This window comes from Heloderma suspectum, chromosome 11 (assembly GCF_057233095.1).
Source record: "Heloderma suspectum isolate Gila_16-S chromosome 11, 16-S_ref, whole genome shotgun sequence".
Taxonomy (NCBI): Eukaryota; Metazoa; Chordata; class Lepidosauria; order Squamata; family Helodermatidae; genus Heloderma; species Heloderma suspectum.
The window spans coordinates 23,986,220-24,006,975 of NC_139468.1; the positions used below are offsets into that span (position 1 = coordinate 23,986,220).

Genomic DNA, 20,756 nt, shown 5'->3' on the forward strand with positions numbered 1-20,756 from the left:
AAGATGGCAAAGCCCTTTTTAGACCCTTGGGTGTATTGGACTGGTGCAGGTAATGGTCGTGGTTACTCTGTGGAGAGGCTAGTGTGCTCTGTACATGTTATTTGGCATTAAATGAGGGGAGAGGCAGGAGGTGCTGTTGTTGCCGGGCGCGGCACAGAACAGGGGGATACAGAGCACCCCTCACCTCCAATAGGGTCCAAATATCATAGGGGTGACTGCACCTCAGCAGCAAAAATAGTTGTATTTTGATAATTAGTATTTAGGTGGAGACTTCTGACTTGAGCTGAGTGAACTGCAACAATGTTATGTATTTTGATAGCAATCCTATACATGCTTACCTGAGGGTTAGGCCCATTGAACTCAATGGGTCTTACTTCTAAGTAAGTAGATATGCTTATATGATTGCACTGTTATTTATTGTTTGGATGATGACCTGACTCAAGCGGAGAGGTTCTTCTTCCCCCACCCCCAGTGGAGGCTGGTGGCTCCGATTTCGGTGGGACTGTGATCCATTCTGGGTGTTATTCAGAACCAGCCAGAACTCTAAAGGAGCTATCCAAGGTGCTGAACCTGTTCAGCACCTTGGATAGCCCCTTTAGGGCTCAATCCTATGCACGTTTAGACAGTGTAAAGGCCTACAGGTGCCAGCATTCCCCACCCAGCAGCTGTAGGCCTTTTCTCTGTCTAAACATGCATAAGATTGCGCCCTTAGAGTTCTGGCTGGTTCTGAATAAAACCCAGAATAAAACAGCCTCCACTGCCTATCCCCATGTCTCTTCAGCAACCATGTTGAATTGTTAGGTGCAAAAGACCTTTCACTTCAGGCAGCAGCATTTTGATATTTATTTCCTAGTTCTGCACCTAGGAAAAAGGTGCAGAACTAAATGCACAGTTACAAGATGGGGCAAATGCTGGGGCAAAATGTTACAAGATGGGGCAAAAAAAGGCAAATGCTATTTTGGGCTGCATTCATAGATGCATAGCTTCCAAATCCCGGGAAGTACTAGTTCCTCTCTACTCAGCACTGGTTAGGCCTCATCTGGAGTACTGTGTCCAGTTCTGGGCACCACACTTTAAGAAGGATGCAGACAAACTGGAGAGGGTTCAGAGGAGGGCAACAAAGATGATCAGGGGACTGGAAACAAAGCCCTATGAGGAGAGACTGAAAGAACTGGGCATGTTTATCCTTGAGAAGAGAAGACTGAGGGGAGATAGGATAGCACTCTTCAAGTACTTGAAAGGTTGCCCCAGAGAGGAAGGCCAGGATCTCTTCTTGATCATCCCAGAGTGCAGGACATGGAATCATGGGCTCAAGCTACAGGAAGCCAGATTCTGGCTGAACATCAGGAAAAGCTTCCTGACTGTTAGAGCAATATGATAATGGAACCCATAACCTAGGGAGGTGGGGGGTTCTCCCACACTGGAGGCATTCAAGACGAGGCTGGACAGTCATCTGTCAGGGATGCTCTGATTTGGATTCCTGCATTGAGCAGGGGATTGGACCCAATGGCCTTGTAGGCCCCTTCCAACCCTACTATTCTATGATTCTATGATTCATGTTTAGGTGCTGACTCCCTTGACTTGAGGTCAGCTGAGTGAGTGGCTTTATTTATTTCAGTTCTATCCTGCCCAATAGCCGAAGTTCACAACAATGAAAACTATAAAATACAAGACGATGAAATAGAATATCACATTTGAAAGTTTCAAATTACAGTATAAAAATGAATAAATAAAAACCAAATAGAACCTAGCAGCAGCGCAAAGATTTAAAATACAGTACCAGATTTAAAATAGATAGGTTTTCCTCCTTATTACACCTCAGGGAGCAGCAATATTGCATTTTGATATTTATATATTGTTTGGAGTGCCAACCCCTTGAATCGAGCCGAGAAGTTTCTCTCCCCATCCATTCAGCAACAATACTATATTCTGAAATTTAGGTACAGGCCCTTTGTCTCAGGTGGCGGCGGCAGCGATACTGTATTTTGATATTTATGTTATGCTTGGGTGCTGACTCCCTGACTCAAGCTCACGAAAGTGAGTGGTTACCCTCCCTGTCACACCGGAGGCAGCAGGAATATTATATTTTGATATTTATTTATTGTTCGCAGTGCGATGACCCCTTGACTTGAACCGAGAGGCTTCCCTGCCTTCCCCACAGCAAGCAGTGTTATATTTTTAAATTTATTTTATGCTTAGGTGCTGACTCTCTAACTCGAGCTCAGCAAAGTGAGTGGTTACCCTCCCTGTCACACCTGAGGCAACAGCAACATTATACTTTTAATATTTATTTATTGTTTGGAATGGAGACCTCTTGACTCGAACTGAGAGGCTTCCCTGCCATCACCTCAGCGAGCAGCGTTATATCGTGATACTTATTTCATGCTTAGGTGCAGACTGCCTCACTCGAGGGCCCTAAAGTGAGCGGTTACGCTCCCTGTCACACCTGAGGCAACAGCAACATTATACTTTTAATATTTATTTATTGTTTGGAATGGAGACCTCTTGACTCGAACTGAGAGGCTTCCCTGCCATCACCTCAGCGAGCAATGCTGCATTTTGATAAGTATTTGTGGTCTATTATTGTTCTGAGCCGCCTTCGGTTCGACCACTAGGGGCTGAGGGGGGCCTGCGGAAGCCCGGGGGAACCGCCCGCCGCGCGCGCGAGCGAGCGAGCGAGCTCCGCACGGCAAAGGACAGGCGAGCGCCGCCTTTCCGAATTGCACCAAGCTCCGCCCACCGGCCCACATGGGCGGGGCGAGGCCGAGCCGGAAGTGGGAAGCTTCCGCGGGCGGAAGAAGCGGAGGCTGTTATCGCCTGATCGAGGGTGAGGGGTTTTTATTCTTTCTCTCCCTCTTCCCCCCCCCCCCGCGCGCTTCATCGAGGGTTGAGGTAGCGGGGGGGGGGGGGTAGAAGGTCACGTGGCCATAGGCCCCCCCCCTCCTGAAACCTGTGGTGCCTTGAGGCTGCAGTCCAGGGTTTAATTTGAACAGACATTCCAACCCGGGACTGGCTGGTGTTTGTGTCTTCCACCAGAGGGTTCGTTTTCTGGATCACGACGAGCTGGCAGAGAAGAGCGCCTCTGTACATGGCCAGAGAACCTGCAGCCCACCCGCACGCATATGTTATGGGTAGGGGGATGTTGGAGAGATTATGAGCGGGGACAAGTCTCCAGCTGTAACAGGAGTGGTTGCCTTCCCCCGAATCTTTACCTCCTCCCTCGTTATGTCTCTGGCTCTTACTGCAAGTTCTGCACTCACAATAATTAGTGCGTCTTTCCAAAGAGCCCTTGGTGCAAATGAATAGCCACTTAAAAGCAGTGGTGGGCAATCTTCAGGCCTGAGACCCATCAACCAGAGCCTGGTGCAAAAGGCATGCACTTGAAATTAAAGAATTGTGAGCCCAGGAATTTGTTCCGTGTGCCGGAACTGAATGCAGCTCATGGTCCTTCCACACAAAAATCCACTCCTGGTTAACTAAAGCTGGCTTCATTTCAGCATTATAATTTAGGTGGGGGGAGGGAGTCATTTTGTTGTTGCTATTTTCAAATAATTGGGAGTCTGAAATCCTTGCCAATCTACTGCAAATCAAATCGATATCTATCTTCTTGCCACCCTGCCACCCCTCAAAATACTCTTAATAGCTAAATACAGGTGGAGGGAGAAGCAGAGTTTCCCATTGTGAGCTCCCCAGAGGCATCTGGTTGTCCAGTTAACAGGATATTGGACTGACTACAATCCTAAACAAGTTTACTCAGAAGTAAACTTAGTAGGACTTACCAGAAGGTAAGTATGCTTAGGATTGTGGCCAAGGTAGGTTATTAAAAGTTGTGATCGCTAAATGAACCAGGCCGTCTCAGTGGTGTAAACAGGCAATTGGCTGTTACAGTTGTGGTGAAATATAAGCATTTTGCTAATGCTTAGAAGTTATGTTTCTCTGACTGAGCTCTAGCATTCAACCCAGTTTCTGATTTTGTGCCTGACTCAAACCATTTTCTTGGCCTGGCTAAAAACACTGATGCTAGAGACAATCTGTTAAGTACAAGCTTTCATATTTTCAAAGTGGGATTCTCGAAGCAGGTTTACCTGAGATTGTTGAGATTAATGGAAATTACTTTTGAGTAGACATGCATAGGATCATGCTCATAATTCACATTCCTGGCCTGGCATACCTCAGTGTAGTAGTAATGTGAAAATTTAAAGTGAATGTTCCATTTTATTATTTTATTATAAGATTGATTGCCTGTGTATTGTAGGTGCTTTGCTCAACCCCATGGCATTTACGTTCTTGAGTCCTGCAAGGTTCCATGTTGTCCTCCATGCTCTGTAAGATCTCGATGAAGACACGGGATGAGGTCAGCAGAGAGTTTGAAGTGGGATCAATATGCTGATGGCACTCAGTTCTATGTCATCTGAGTCAGATGAAGCTTTACATGTGCCTGGAGTCTGTAATGGGCTGGATGAGGGCCAATAAACTGAAGGTGAATCCTGACAGGACAGATGCACTGTGTGGGTAGGTGGTTCTCGTGTCCAAGAATGAGGTGTATAATGTGTTCCAGATGGGGTTGCACGAAAGAGGTATGTAGTTTGGAGGCACCCCTTGATCCAGCATTGTCACTTGAAGCCCAGGCAGTGTTGGTGGTACAGAGTGCTTTTTACCAGCTTTGGCTGTCTCACTGGCTCCAAACATATCTTACGAAGAGATAGTCTGGCCACAGTGTTCAGTTGTCTGATAACGTCCTGATTGGATCATTGTAATGTGTTGTATGTGGAGCTGCTCTTGATGGCAACCCAGAACTTTCAACTAGTGCAGAATGTGGCTGCCAGAATTCTAATTGGTATGGCTACATGGGATCATATTAGAATAATCCTTAAAGAGCTACATTGGCTGCCTGTTCACTTCCGAATCCAGTGCTGGTGCTTACCTTTAAGATGTTAAACAGCTTGGGATCCAAATACCTGAAGGAGCAAATATCTATACTAACCTACCTGTATCTTAAGATCTGCAGAGGAGGAAGTGTGTTGTGTAGGAACAAGGGAAAGGGCCTCCCTGTCTTTGGAGTGCTCTCCCCATAAAAGCTTGACAGGCTCTGACATTACTATCACTCCATTGCCAGGTTAAAACTTATCTGCTCACATGTTTTAAAGTTGCATAATCTTAATCTTTTGTTGTTTTTATTCCTCTGATATGTTTTTTTATGATGTTTTACTATGTTGTATTTATGGCATGTATACCACCTAGATTTCTGTTAGGATGAGGGGTGGTTTAAGATATGTTTAATAAATAATGCTATCTTTGTACTTTTCGGCCCTTCGGAATTTAAGCTATGTTCCATTTTTGTACTAGCTGTAGGTATTTACCATTTAACCACCCTTTCAGTTTGCAGTTTGGATAGTTAAAGAATAGTAAAAGAGTGAATTGTTCTACTCATTCGGAGCACCAGTATTTCTTGAGAAGTAAATTTCAAGATGATACTTCCAACTCACTATGTGGTAGATAAATGATCTCTGAAGTGGGATGGGGAGTGAGCACCTGGCTTGCTTATTCATTAACGAAGGAAATGCACTCTACATAGGTCCCAAGGCACTTTCCTGCCTGCAAGGTCTCATGTAATGGTAATGATTTGGAAGATATGATCCCTAAGGTAGGGTGGGGATTCCTATGATTATTCACTGGGTGGAGGATGATATCTCCCAAAGCATGTACAGGCACAAGAAAAATGCACTGGTGTGATGAAGTGGCACATGCTATGTGTGAAAAAAATATAGACTACACAGAGTACACACATACACCCTCACTACAGCACCACCAACTCCAAAATTCACCAGCCACCACTGTTAAAGTGTACAAGGATAGTTTCCCCAGTTGTGGGGAGACTCAGGATCTGAATCCAGATTAGTGAGAATGAGGATGGAGTTTTGCATTCATAATATATATTACACACATAGCTTAGAGGCTAAATAGCTGACATCACTCTCGGGAGGAGGGGAGGGAGATAAACCTTTCTCATGTTATACTGTTTAATGAGTTCTGAATATCTAGATGTTCAACAATTTTAGCCCACAGGTAATACCCACAGGTATTTGACTTTCAAAGATTGTCAAAATAGCTTTTTATATCTGCAGAGATTACAAAATGGCTTCCACAACTGATATCCTTCAGAATTATGAAGAGATGTCTATTCATCGATATACTTCAGAAGACAAGGAATATCAGAAATATGTCCAGTGCCCTGCAGATCCACCTCCTGTAGTAGAAGACTGGCTAAACAGGTCTGGTGGTAACATTCCTCTTACCATTTTTTTTGTTTGCTTATGGGAAGTTGTAAGAGTACATTACGGAGGAATCATAAGCCAATGCGAAATGGCAAAAACTAAATTATTTAACCTATTGGTTGCATAATTTTAATCACGTGCTTACAATTGTTAGTGTCCATCTGTTTTAACTACAGACATTCATAATTAAGAACAGAACACTCAAATGGAAATCTGACAGATGAGCATGTGGAGGGACGCATGCAAAGCAGAACCACACCTATTCAAAATTAAAAATCTGAAAAAAGCCTAGGTCACTGTTTTTTAAATGTTAGCACACTGAGAAACTATAAAGACTCTCTGCCAAATTTATTCTCTCCGCTCAGGAGCATAAAGATTACACAGAAAATGGAGGAAAAATTATGGCATTAGATTAAAGCTTATGTCCAGGTCCCTGAGGGAAAGTTTCTAAGGAACGAAAGAGCTGCTGTAGCATAGCGGCTAAGCTCTGAGCTGTAGTATGGAGATAATAATACTGGCTAACCTTACAGAGTTGTTTTAATCGTTACTGAAATGGCTATGGTTTTAAGTCCTTGAGTATCTGTATATTGTAATTTGATTGTGTTTTAAGTTTTCATTTTAATTGTAAGCTGCTGTAGGAATACTGTAGGTGTGGAATATAAATACAGTAAATCAAAGGTGCGGAATATAAATACAGTAACCTTTGAGCAACCTACAGTGCTGTATAAATGGTAATTGTTATAAGTAGGACATCTTGCAAAAGAAATGTTTCATGCACACCCTAGAATTTATAAGACAAGGGAGTTGTACTGTCTTAATATATTGAATAATATTATTGGCGCTCTGCCTCCTGGCCTAATCAGAGCTCTCACTGAGAGAAACTGTAGTCTTGCCAAGGTCTGTGGCTCACGAGGGATCCCACAGTTTTGAGAATCAGTGGCCTAGGTTGAATATCTCCCTAAGTATTTTACTGTTGCAACCAGTGGAGTTTTGGCCTCTTAAATACTATACCCCATCTAAAGTTAACATTAACCAACTTTATATTTCTTGTGATGGAGGGAGGCAGGTTCTCAAAGGAGAACTCAATTCATTGTAGGCTCTTAATCTGTCTAACACAATATCTTTGATTCTGTTGTACCTTTCTAACAGATGAAAAATCTTGGTATTCTGATAGCTACCCTGCGAATACATGTGTTGAAGGATGGGATATAAATGCATGGTTCACTTAAGAGTTACTCCCAAAATTACCTAGAGGTTATGACCTACTCTGGAGTCAGGAGTAACCTCAGATTATATAGAACAGGGGTGGGGAATATGGGACCCTCCAAATGTTGTTGGACTGCAACTCACATCAGCTTTAAACAGCAATGTTCACAGTGAGAGATGTTGGGAGTTGCAGTCGGAAACGTCTGGAGGGCCATACGTTCACCATATCTGATATGGAAACAAGCCTGCACAACTTGTGAACCGAGCTTCACACAAGATGTCTAGTATTGTATGACAGTGTGTGGTTTTGTGGTTTTTACCTACCTTGGATATCACTAGATACAGTGGTTTTTTTTGAAGGCTGAATGCAGTTGTGTGTACGCATACCAATTTCACTTCTGAGAAACAGGTTTCACGGTTGTTTGTATTGTTTCAATAACCTGAAAACCTGATTGACCAGAGATGAAAGTAGGGGGGGAATAACTGTGCACACCATGAGAAGTGTTGCCTCTCTCAATTCATCGACAACACTCTTAAACATCTCTGGCTATAGGGAAGCTGCCAAGCACCTGGCAGGCCACAGTACGTGGCTGATGTGAGCTGCACTCAACTTGGTAGGTCACACCTTGAGTAGCCTTGATATAGAACAGGGGGGCAAAACCTCAGGCTCATGGGCTGAATCCAGCCCTCCAGGGTTCTCCAGATGGCCATGCCCCTTTCCCCATACCTATTGTTTGGTGCTTTCCAAGCTTTTCTGCAGTCCCGTCCATTCCCCCTGCCCCATTCTGAAAGGTTGAAATGCCTCTCCTAAGGCTTAGTTACTGGCAGTAAGAGCTTTAAGCTAAAATATGGTGGTATTTTGGTGTTTTTGGTCCTGTCCCTTTTGGCTTTGTTGCAGCCCACCACTGGAATGTGGCCTGTGAGAGCATCTCCGAAATGGAATTTGGCCCTTGGTCTGAAAGAGGTTCTGCATCTCTGATACAGAGCAAGTCTGTGCCTGGTTTTCTAGGAATAATCTAATGTTGGTTGTATAAATTGCTTGCCCAGAATCACTGAAATTCTTGTTCATGTTGCTGAAAGCAGCACATGGTTATGTGTGTGACATTGTGATTACTGCCTTGATCCTAGAAGAGCTGAACTTGAAGCATGAAACTGAAACCTTTCCCATCCTGTGCTATTCAACCCATCTTGCAATCCAGCTTGTCAACAACTTTAACAGAGTAACTTCCACAGAAATTTAGCTTGATACTTTCTTTTGTACCTCTAGAGAACCCACCATGCCTTCTGTATCTGAAATCCTTCAGAAATATGAAAAGATGTTTGCAAATCGATTTACTTCAGAAGATGAAGAATATCAGAAATATGTCCAATGTCCTGCAGATCCACCTCCCTTAATAGAAGACTGGAGAAAGAGGTCTGGTGGTAGCCAGCAATACAGAGATAGGTACTATCTTTATTTTTTGAAAGCTCGGTTTCTTTTCATTGACAGAAAATTTTAAAAAGATTTTGGCAATATATAAATATGTATATATTCACTGTGTTGCTCTGGGCAGCATCTAGTTTTACTGTAGGGCCATTCAGTGGAGGAGTTAGTGGGTGATAGGCTAGGATCATTCAACTTATCTTCTCTGCAAATGGACTCTTGGCTCAATCATTAGCTGAAGGCACTGTTCTCCACAGCACCCTCGACCTCTTGGTTGGCAACTGAGGGCCAGATAGAATGCCTTATGGGGCCACTGGTTGCTGATGCTTTGAGTTTGTTTCCAGAGTAATTATTTCTCCAGGGGAAAAAAATTCTAGGCCTCTGCTTAAGTGACACTGCCAGTAGTTTTGCATTCTGTGTAGGGCTGAGGCAAAGTTATCGTTATGCCAAAAGGAATGAACTGAAACTCTTGGAAAGATTGCCCTGGGAGCTATTGCTTGGTTGGTCATGAAGTGATTTTTCTTGTGGCAGAGAAAAAGAGACCCAGTCTTTCCTAATAAGCCAAATAGCTTGCCTTCCATGGCATAATTATTAACAGAAAAATAGCTGTGCAAGGCAGCAGACTAAATATTTTTCCTAGTTGTCCAAAGAAGATTTAATTTGCATTCTTAGATAACATTTGACATACTCTGTATAGCTTGATCTGCATTTCTTGTGATTCTTTGCGACTGTCGAGTATACATCATCCCCCGCTACTAAGCACTTGGGATTTTATACCTTCTGAAAATATTCTTGTTGGGGTTGCCACTGAGCAGAGAGAGTGGCAGAGCAGTTCAGATTCTGAGGAAGAGCTGAAAAATGTGGGAGAGGAAGTTTCCCAGGCTTCAGAGGCACAGGTGGACGGAGAGGGCCCCTCTTCACACAGCCCTGTGAGAGATAGCGAACAGGGGGAGGCAGAGGTGGGAGAACTTGAATCCTTAGACACCAGACACAGAGCCAAGAGAGAGATGGCAGGGGCGGAGCTTAGGCAGTCTGCCCGATTGGCTCAGCGTCAACAGCAGCGCTTAGAGGTGTCATGAGAGAGAGGGAGATTTCCCCCCCCCCCCCCGTTAAGTTAGGATAGTTCAGCCACCTTCTTCAAACCGTGGGCACCTTTCGTAGCTTTCCTTTGAACTCCCTGGAGGCGTTTCTTTTGTAGACTGTGAGTCACAGACCATTTTGCATCTGTATGACCCATTGAAGTAGTGAAGTAAAAGCTGAGAATTGAAGCCTTTTGTCTGTGTTTTGATTTGGGTTCTGAAGTTTGCAGCAGGGGCAAAAGGGAAACCTAACAATTCTGAGTCATCCTTTTCCTCTCCCACCCTTTTTTAAAAAAACTCCAGGCTATACATACTGCTCTTCTTAGTTTGAACTTAATCTTGGCTGCTGGTGCGTTGGACATGAAAAAGGACATTGTGCATTAGATTGCTTTTGGTATTGCTTGTATTGGATTTCAGAGTATTTAAGCCATGTGAGTGAGATGGTTTATACATAAGTTTAGCTTTAACTTTAATGTTCCATTCCAGAATCAGAAGTTTTTGCACGTACGAAGGTGCCTTAGATGGAGTCAAATCATTCATCCATCTAGCTTGGTATTGTGTGGTGATACCACCGAATTTCATAATTAGTTGGGTGAAATTCATGCATTGGTAATGCTTACTTTTGTAGCAAGCTTGGATCGCTGTCTTACAAATGTGTTACTAATTTGGGAATGGATTGCAAGCTTTGGAGCATTCACAGTCTGCATCTAACTACAATATTTCTGCACATGCACTAAGTTGGTTGGTTTAACCCTTTTCTTTCTGGAGGAAATGTGATATCACTTTCACCCTTTAGGGAAAGGTTGGCATTTGACCTCTTTCCATAAAACAAGCATGTTTGAAGAAACAGCCATGTAGGTTGTATACACCTCCATATACCAATCCATCTCTCTCTCCTCCATATACCAATTAGCGATGGCGAGTAAACATTATGTAAAAAGGCTATGTGGGAACAACCAATCAGGAAGGGGTACATAACGTGGTGACACATGACATCATGATGCATTACACAGTTCCAAACTACAGCTCTCAAGATGCAGTTTGATAGTTGTTGTTGTTGTTGTTGTTCAGTCGTTCAGTCGTGTCCGACTCTTCGTGACCCCATGGACCATAGCACGCCAGGCCTTCCTGTCCTGCGCTCTCTCCCGGAGCGTGCTCAAGTTCATATTCATTGCATCCGTGATGCTATCTAGCCATCTCATCCTCTGCCGTCCCCTTCTCCTTTTGCCTTCAGTCTTTCCCAGCATCAGGGTCTTTTCCAGGGAGTTTTCTCTTCGCATTAGGTGGCCAAAATATTGGAGCTTCAGCTTCATTATCTGTCCTTCCAATGAGCACTCAGGGTTGATTTCCTTTAGGATGGACTGATTGGACGTCCTTGCAGTCCAGGGCACTCGTAAGAGTCTTCTCCAGCACCACAGTTCGAAAGCATCAATTCTTCGGCGCTCGGCCTTCCTTATAGTCCAGCTCTCACAGCCATACATTACTACTGGGAAAACCATAGCTTTGATTAGACGGACCTTTGTCGGCAAGGTGATGTCTCTGCTTCTTACTATGCTGTCTAGGTTGGCCATAGCTTTCCTCCCAAGGAGCAAGCGTCTTTTAATTTCATGGCTACAGTCACCGTCTGCGGTGATCTTGGAGCCCAAGAAAGTAAAATCTGTCACTGATATTTGATATATATTTGATATTGCTCATGCACAAAAACTCATATACACAGAATGAGATATCAAATTAAAGGAGAACTGTCGTCCATGATTACATGGATGAATTTGTTACTTTCTGAGGAAATAACAAATTCATTTCAGGTAAGTTCATCCAGTACTAGTACTATCCATTCTGGCAGTGGTTCCCCAGCAGCCTTGGAGGCAGGTCATCTCAGCCCAACCACTGAAGATCCTTTTCTCTGGAGATTGAACCTGGTTCCTTCCACATATAATTGTTGTCTCAGCCTCCAGCAAGTCATCTTGCAAAACCTTTTAAATTGGAGAAAACATTTATTTGGCTAGTTGCTTCATTCCTTTTAATTCCTTGGCATTTTCTAGAGTGCACTGGGGAAACAGCTGATAAAGATCAAGATGTTCTTTTCTAATGTTTGTTTTTTTTTTCTTTTTAAAAGATTGTTTTTAGTTTAAATATAAAAGTGACCAAGTGCCAGGTCGTAAATTGAAGAGATTATCTGTGAAGCAGTCAATTGTCTTAGGGTTGTGATAAAGAGATCCACAGGCATTGGCGTTTATCAGGTCTCTTCCTCTTGCCAAATACCCAGGGTTTTAAAAAAGAGCTTCTTTGCTGTTTGACAGAACAAACTGCTGAAAGGAAAGGTCTTACTGTAAGTTTCCATTCCTTCAGAGGACAGTCTCAACTTCTGGGGAAGCACCTCCTCCTGGCTGGAAGACAGGTTTAACTTCTAATTTACCCTTGGCAGAGGCTTCCCAATTTTCCCCAGGCTACAAGCTGACAATCAGATACCCTTCAGCCCCCCTACTACCATGTTGCATAAAAGGCAAACGCAAGACAAAAACTCTGGAAAAATACAAACGGACAACTAGAACAGATCGGGGTGTGTGTGTGAAGAGACTGGGACAGACTGATGAACTCACATGCTTCTTAGCAGTATTGGCAGATGCCCGTATCACTGGATTGTGACCCATGTCTGGAAGAAATGTAGTACTGATACTCTGTGGTGTGGTAGTTAAGAGGCAAAAAATGACTGAAACTTTTCAGTAAAGATGGAAAGATGTTGCCTTAATAGGAAAACTGCATTGGTGTGCCCATGAATAAGGTCTTTACTGAAACATGTTGGACATTTCATAAGGACATTTTACAGTACCACTTCAAGGTTTTGCCTCCCCTTTTCTCTGCTTCTTTGATTGCTCCCTCTCCCATTTCTTCTGCAGTAGCTAAGAGTGTCAGCCAGGGGTTTCTCATCTCGGTCCAACTCACTTGGTGTCTCTAGAAAAGCCACTATCACTTGGATATTGTTTAGGCCTGTACAGTGTGGTGTAGGGATTAGAGTGACAGACTAGGACTGGGGAGACCCAGGTTCTTGTCCCCGCTCTGCTATGAAGCTCACTGCGTGACTTTGGGCCAGTCACTGATTGTCAGTCTAACCTACCTCAGAGAGCTGTTGTAAGGATAAAATGGAGAGGAAGAGGATAATGTATGCTGCCTTGGGCTCCTTGGAGGAAAGGTGGGATAAAAATGTAACACATAAAATAGAAAATAAAATAAGTTGAGAACCAGTTGGCCAAACATAGCACACCAGCCGTGAACAACAACCCATCAGGAACTAGTTAAACCTGATTTTGCTGTCTGCCTGGGACTGCAAGAACCAGGGCAGAGGGGTGCCAAATATCTGGCTAGCGGGGGCTGCTGTTGCTTTAGTGCTGCCTTCCTGAACCTGGTGCCCTCCAGGTGTATTGGACTATGATTCCCAGCATGCCCCAGTCAGCAGGCCTTATAAAAGGATTACCGAGATACCGGGAAGATCGATTTTAATGAATGGTTTACATCATGAACAAATCAGCAAGAGAGAAAGGCCGATTTTAAATCATATTTCCCATTGATCCTGCTACATATATTTCCTAAACCAACCTTCCCGAACCTAGTGCCCTCCAGATGGCCATGGTGGCTGGGAATGATGGGAGTTGCAGTCCAACACATCTGAAGGGCACCAGGTTCAGGAAGGCTGTCCTAAGTAATGGTGTCAATCAGGTCGAGTGTAAATATTCGTATTTGTGAAATGATCAAATTGATTCTTCATTTATGTAGAAAAGCCTCCTTCAGCTCAATGTACCTGGTAGAGAGCATGGATTTAAGTTAGAGGTTAACTGTTTGAAATTAACTTAACTGTTTGAGATTAATTTAACATGCTTATAATTAGTTTATTTAACATCAGCCAAGTTATTTTTTAAGAGAAACTTGGTTAGTTAGAGAGCTTCAGCTATGGGGTGGCATAGAAATATAAAAAAATAAAAATATACAATTTTTTAAAAGTCTGATTTAGATAAAACCATTTTCTTTTTCAGATAACTTTTAATATTGATTTTAATCCATCCTGCTGAGATAATGTATGTGATATGCTTTAAAAATAAATTATATACATGCAAGTTTCCCCATTACAGATTCAGAGATCGCAGACAATTTAGAGGAAGAGGAGACAGATATGACCGGCAAGGAGGCTATAGATCCAGTCAATGGCAAGACAGAGGCTGGGGGAACAACTACCAGCAGCACAGACAAGGACAGTCTTCCTACTCCCAACATGGACGAGTACCACATGGTTACAGTTCTTATTTTCAGGGCCATTACTAGTATGGTGACTTGCATTGAGGGTCCAGTATAATAACCAGTCTCCTTCATTCTGTCAGATGTAAATGTTTCCTTTATTCAGTTTTAGATTTTTGTATGTAACATAGGAAAATATAGTTTTGTTGTCATTTTTAAAAAACACATCTTGATGTATTTCTGTAGCGCACGTTTACAAAAGGAGGCACGAGATTGTGAAACGAAAGTACAAAAGCTAAACTGTGAACTTGCTACCTTGCATTCCCTTGCAACTCTAGCATGTTATTTGTACACGGTTTGGGGGAAACAGAAATGTGCTTTGTATCGGAAAAAGTTGGCAATAACCCTCAGCAAAAAAGGGGCTGTTCTTTCTGAAATTCTGTCTCACACCACTGTGTTGCCAATGGGTAGAAGAATGATTAACATCAGTATTAACAGCTTTACAGAAATACATGCAGGTTGTATTTTTATTTTTTGGCCTTTTTTGTTTTGTTTTGCTACTGCTAATAGGCTCATGGCGTTTCAGCTTGATGATTCTGAAAGATTTTTTTTTAATCCTTGTGGCACTGTTGGTTTTATTTTTAGTTTAACTCGCAAATAACGGATGAGTTAAAATGTTAAAGTAAGAGGAAATAATGGAAAACAATGCAGCATTTACGTTTGTTTTTTAAAATGCAAGATTCATCTTGATTAAATTGTGTCCTCTTAAATCTGTTTATCCTGCTATCTTATTTCTCAGGGTCCTTGCTAAATTGGCTGTCATGTTGTACAGTGCGGAATAAAGTCCAGTGACTTGATGACATTCTGGACTTACCTGTGCATTTCTCTTCTTAAGGGAAGCAGGGTACCTTGCATGGGGGAAAGCCCCTCCTCTGGGCTGGGAAAGCTGTCTCGAGACTTGAAAAGGAAGATCTCCTCCTCACTCTCCTCACACAATGACTGAGAAGAAGTCTGCCATTAACAGCAAACGAAAAAGTTGGGGGGAGAGAGCTGAGAATAAGCAACACACACACAGACACACACACACACACATATATATATATATATAGAGAGAGAGAGAATGACAACTGACAGTTTTAAAGAAAGGGCTAGATGCAAAGCTGGAGAGAACCAGAGAGGAACAAACAGTCTGCTCCCTGGAGATTAACAGCCTCCTATCTTGGGGTCTAAAACACAAATGGAGCATTCATAGATGAAACCCCAGACTAGCAGCCCTCCTCCTCTCAAAAGAATGAGAAATCCACAACTAAGTCCAGAGGGGAGAGGGGCAGCTAGCATGGGTGTGTTAAAAAGCAGTACATCCTGGGAAGGCAACTTCTCAAAGCCATTACATCAATGACTGCAGAACCTTCTGAAGGACTTGGTGATCAAAGGCAGCCAGCGGAGACAAAAGGTTCTAATTTCTAATGCCTGGTGAGGACATGCACCGAAAGCAGGATATATCTCTTCCAGTAGAGCACTCCTGATAGTGGACCAGGATACCTTCTGGCACTGACAGTAACTTCCAGAGGGGCAGCCATGATCGTCAGCTGCAGCAAACCTATGAAGAGTCTTGTCGCACTTTACATAAGTGCTATGCTGGATCAGACCAAAGGCCTGTCTGGTCCAGCATTCTGTTCCCCCAGTGGCCAATAAGATGCCCATGGGGGAACTCATTTATCAACGTGTGGTCACCCACCTGGTTGCTTTCATGGGTGAACAAATGAGAAGGGCCTCTCTCTGATTTTAAAGTGCAGGCAGGCTGATATGGGTGAAGGTGGTCCTTCAAGTAACTTGGTCCCAAACCATTTAAGGCTTGGAGGGAGCAATCCTATGGCCACTAGCCAGCGGCTAGATGGCCATAGGGTATCTGGTTTTCCAGGAACGGACCTTGAAGCCTGCACTCCAAGGTTGGTTCCTGGAGAACTGACCTTCCCCCCCTTCCGCACTGCCTCACAGGCAGCGCCGAACAGCCCCGTGCTCCCGCTCACCAGAGGAGTGTGGAGCGGCTAAAACAGTGTGGCGGGGAGGGCGGAAATGCTGGTACGACACGTTTGTGTTGTCCGGCAGCCTCCTCCCCTGTTTCGCCCTCCCACAGCTAGACAGCTGAAATTCGCTGTCTACGCACAAATGCAGGGCGGGAGAAGCGTGGAGGGAACAATCCCCTCCATGCTACTCCTGCCCTGCATTGGATAGGTGGTTGCCTCCGAGTTTGGAAGCGGCCACCTATCTGCATAAGATTGTGCCCTAAAGGTCAAAACCAGCACTTTGAATTGGGCTCGGAAACGCACCGGTAACCGGTGCAGCTGGCACAGTATAAGCGTTATGTGATCGAATCACCTTGCCCCCACCAATACTCGGACAGCCACATTCTGCACAAGCTGGAGTTTCCCAACCGTCTTCAAAGGCAGTCCCACATATAGTGCATTACGGTAGTCCAGCCTGGACGTCACTAGTGCATGGATAACTGAGGCAAGGTCCGTCCTCTCCAAATAGGGCCGCAGCTGGCGTACCAGCCTAAGCTGGTACAAAGCACCCCTGGACACCACAGCCACCTGGGCTTCCCCAGTTAGCTCAGAGTCCAGGAGGACTCCCAGACTGCACACTTGGTCTTTCAGAGGGAGTGCAATACCATCTAAGACCAGTTGTAAACCTCCATCCGAAGTAGTTGGTTTCCCAACCCACAGTACCTCTGTCTTGTCTGGATTAAGTTTCAGCTTGGTCACCCTCATCCATCCTACATACAGGACCTTAAAACTTAACAGGTTTATTGTACCATAATCTTTTCTCTCATCCCAAAACAAATCAGGCCTTAAGGTGTCACAGGACTATTCGTTTTCATTTCAAAATAGTTTTGTTTTGTTTGCTTTTCTGAAATCCATTATTTTAATTGCATTTATTTATTTGAAGTATTTTTATGCTGCTCTTTAGTCAAAAGGGCTCCCCGAGTGGGCTACATATAATCAATTAAAAAGATACTTCTTGCTTAGAGCCTAAAAAGACATGACACATGAGAAAAAACGGAAAGGGGGGGGGGAATCTTTCACAGGACTGGTGAAATGGCGCTGCTTCCCCCTCAGCTCAGCCTGTTGGAATGGCTGTGGTAGTAACGGTTGAGGGAGGAGCAGCCTTCATAAGGAAGGTCTTTAGCAGGGCTGGTGGAATGTCCCTGCTCTCTGTCTCTTATATGCCTTTCTGAAGTGAAACAAGGTCCTCATTAGCTTTACATCTTTTTAAGTTGGGGTGGGTAGGATGGTACATAAAGGACAATTTTTGAGTCTTGTCACCGTTCTAGCTACTGAAATATGGCAGCTATTCTTTCACAAAAAACATTTGTCTTGACAGCCTTCTTTTGGTTCCTGGGTTTCTTTCACATTCCAAGGCATTTGTAGGGAAAAATCAGTACTCCAGAACACTTAGAAAGCAATCCTATGGTCCCTGAACGTTGCAATTACCATATGATGGCTCAGAAACACCCTCTGAGGTCGGAGATAGCACTCCACACTTGGAAGGGGGAGTCAGAGATCCACCCCCAGACCCCTTCCCCTCGTAGCCAGTGCAGAGAGAACCATGCTGGCTGTCTCCCCGAGGTCGGAACGTCAACCTTGGAGGAGAAGGAAACAGGGCATTCTAGTGGGCAGGGAGGGGAGGAGACTGCAGAGGCCAGGATACAATTTATCTTCAGCCTCCTTCCCTCCCCCTGTCAATTATCAAACACTTTTATATAATAAAACATTTGTACAGCTTTTCAAAAAGCCCTAAGGATACCTTGACAGGCCTCTCTAAGGAGGTAGTTCCACATGAGTTTTGTAATTGTGGTTACATTTCCTAGCCTCACATTGAGAACCACTCCCAAAGTTAAAGAACATAGCTGGGTTTGTTTTACCCTGGATTAGGGATAGGCCTGCATTATACTGAAAGAAGTGGGGAAGAGAGAAGCACAAGTGTGAGTCTTTGTCTACAAACCCTGGTTTCAGTAGTAGGTCTGAGCTAAGCCTTAGAGCTGAGCAATAGTAATTTGTGAAATATCAGGGCTGTCCCAAGACATTTTGCTGCCTGAGGCAGAACAAATACAGCTTCCACCCATCTAAGGTGTATAGTGTCCAAGGCTGGCCAAGATATTTTGGCACGTGAAGCAGAAATCCCATAAGCAGCTCTGCTTGGGAATAAAACCAAATTTCTGCCCTTTCATGACACCCAAATTTATCTGCCTGAGATGACCACCTCTATCTAATAGTAAGGCTGGCTGTGAGTGAAGTAGCCTGATCGACAAAAGACAGTTTGTTGAAGTCTGAAGTGCTAATCCTTACCTGACATGGAATCAAAAGGAGGCCAGAACCCTTCTGTTTTACACTTTATCTGATCAGCTCTTTTGTGTGGGAAGAAGAGGGCCTTTTAATGCCATTTCCTCAAGTTCCTCAGCAGGATACATAAACAACTCTGCTAGTCATGATATAAATGCCAAGACACACTGTTGTGAAGCCACGTCATGATAGGAGGAAATAAAAAGGCTCTCATCAGTCACACCTCTGTATAAAGAAAACAAAATGAGAAACACAAAAAAGAATGACTAGAATGAGTTTCAGCTATGAGCCGGGATATTATTTTGAGATGTGCATGCAGTTGGAAGAGACAGGCAGAAGCAGAGAGCTGTCGGTTTCTTAAGAATTCATCCTTTGTTCTTCCTAATTGTCTGTTTTAATACTCTAGGCCCCTGTTGATTAATTATTTCCAGAGAGGTAGCTATGTATAGCGGTAAAAACAACAGAAGTTGTGGGTGGCACTTTAAAGACGAACAGATTTATTATGGTGTAAGCTTTCCTAGATGAGAGTCCACCTATAGATGTATGAAATGTTAATCTAAACTGGCAGATCTACATAGATACCTGGAGTGAGGGGGATTGTAAACTGTGAAGTCAAATGGCAATGAAATGCAGAAAGTCCAGGCTGTGACAGCGTGTGTATGTGTGAGAGAGAAAGTGCTGTGCATCTGTCAAAGTGGACTCTAGTCCATGACACCTTTTGCCACAGTAACTTTGTTAGTCTTTAAGCTGTCACAAGCCTTTTTGTTGTTTTTGTCAATAATAATGTAGCTCTGCTTTTGAACCTTTTGTTTCTTAAGCCTAATTTGTTATATCAAGCATGAGTTCCAATCTGTTTCCTTCTACACTTGGCAGTTCCAAAATCCACAGCAGGGCAATGCCTTCCTTCACTACAAGCAATCAAAATGTCACAAAATTGTGAGCAAGCTTTCCAGTCGTCCAGTGCTTGTCATCAGGCTGGATGTTAAGTAAAACAGGGTGGAGGCAGTGGGAGAGAGAGAAAAAAGCTGTCTTGATGTTGTAGCCATGAAGTCTGCATTTAGCCACAATCTTAAAATGGAGCGTAGGAGGGGATTGCAGATTAGGCTGTAATCCTGTACACTTTTATTTGGGAGTAAGTCCCACTGAACTCAGTGAGATTTACTTTTGAGTAGACAGACACCTAGGATTGCAGGGACAAAGAAATACACTATTTCCTATTTTTGAAAATATAAAATCTAGCTGTTACCTGGATCTGTCTCTGCCTTATGGACCAACACAGCTTCCTTTGTTTTTCTGGGCAGTACAAAGTGAAGAAGCGTCTCCTAAACTCATCTTTCTTTTTTACAAAGCTTCAGGCTCAAGCTCAATAGTGTTCCACTGGATTAGAGGACACAAGGTCCATCTAGTCCAGCATTCAGTTTCCATTCCAACAGTGGCCGATCTGGGATGTTTACATGCAGGGCATGATGGAAACAGATTTCCCCTGTCTTCTGCCTCTGATCAGGGAGATCCCATTTAGTTAGCATAGCAAATCGTTATTTGAATAAATTGTGGGGTTCAAATTGTTCAGATAAAATGGACGGTGGGGAATTATCTGCTAACTTGAGGGGGCAGCACATTTATTTATTTATTTGCTCACTTGCTTTATTTACTATAGAAATGTATATCCCACCCGTCTAGTGCCTGTGCACCTCTCAGGTCTCTTCACAACCATTTAAAACCACATTGATACAATAAAAACATAGAAGCAGGCTAGGAATCTTGTTATATTTGTGGGCTTGTTAGTAAATTTGTTTATACTCTCTATTGTTAAATTGCTGATAATACTTTGGTCCAATTATGTGGTTGTATACTTTTGTCAGCATTGTAAGTAATAAAAATCAAGATAATTCTTTTAAAAAAAGTAGAAGCAGAGACTATAGACAAAGTAACCTTTTAAAAACAAACACTTAGCATTAAAAAGCCTGCCAGAATAGAAATGTTTCTATATAGAAATAGAAATAGAAACCAACCAGCAAAAGACATCCACCATCAACTGGCCTCTGCCCCAGGTGGGACACAGACACAAGGTCTTTTCACCTGACCAGAGAAAAAATGCTGGGTTTTTTTAAACCCAAACATGCCTGCAGGGAAAGGACGAATCATGCACACCCTGGTCCAATCAATTCACAGTGCCTGTGTGGCTGTACTTCCATTTTCTTTT

The 20,756-nt window shown here is 43.4% G+C and overlaps 2 protein-coding genes across 10 annotated transcripts in view; one reads left to right on the forward strand and one right to left on the reverse strand.

Moving 5' to 3' along the window:
* Positions 1-2,765: 2,765 nt before the first annotated feature.
* Positions 2,766-14,615, forward strand: RAMAC (RNA guanine-7 methyltransferase activating subunit). 9 transcript variants are annotated; one of them, XM_084817213.1, is made up of 6 exons: positions 2,766-2,827; positions 3,644-3,785; positions 4,256-4,354; positions 6,126-6,272; positions 8,749-8,925; positions 14,108-14,615. In XM_084817213.1, the coding sequence occupies exons 3-6, from the start codon at positions 4,350-4,352 to the stop codon at positions 14,295-14,297; spliced, it is 519 nt and encodes a 172-aa protein (XP_084673339.1). In that variant the 5' UTR covers positions 2,766-2,827; positions 3,644-3,785; positions 4,256-4,349; the 3' UTR covers positions 14,298-14,615. The 9 variants fall into 9 exon arrangements, with proteins under 9 accessions (XP_084673339.1, XP_084673338.1, XP_084673335.1 ...); XM_084817212.1 differs by lacking the exon at positions 3,644-3,785 and having other exon boundaries at positions 2,766-3,131; XM_084817209.1 differs by lacking the exon at positions 3,644-3,785 and having other exon boundaries at positions 4,256-4,512.
* C11H15orf40 (chromosome 11 C15orf40 homolog) overlaps positions 14,399-20,756 on the reverse strand; it is a 35,920-nt gene continuing 29,562 nt past the window's right edge. Inside the window, exon 6 of the transcript XR_014785373.1 lies at positions 14,399-18,778. The gene's annotated coding sequence lies outside the window, so the exon portion shown is untranslated. The remainder of the gene's footprint in view (positions 18,779-20,756) is intronic.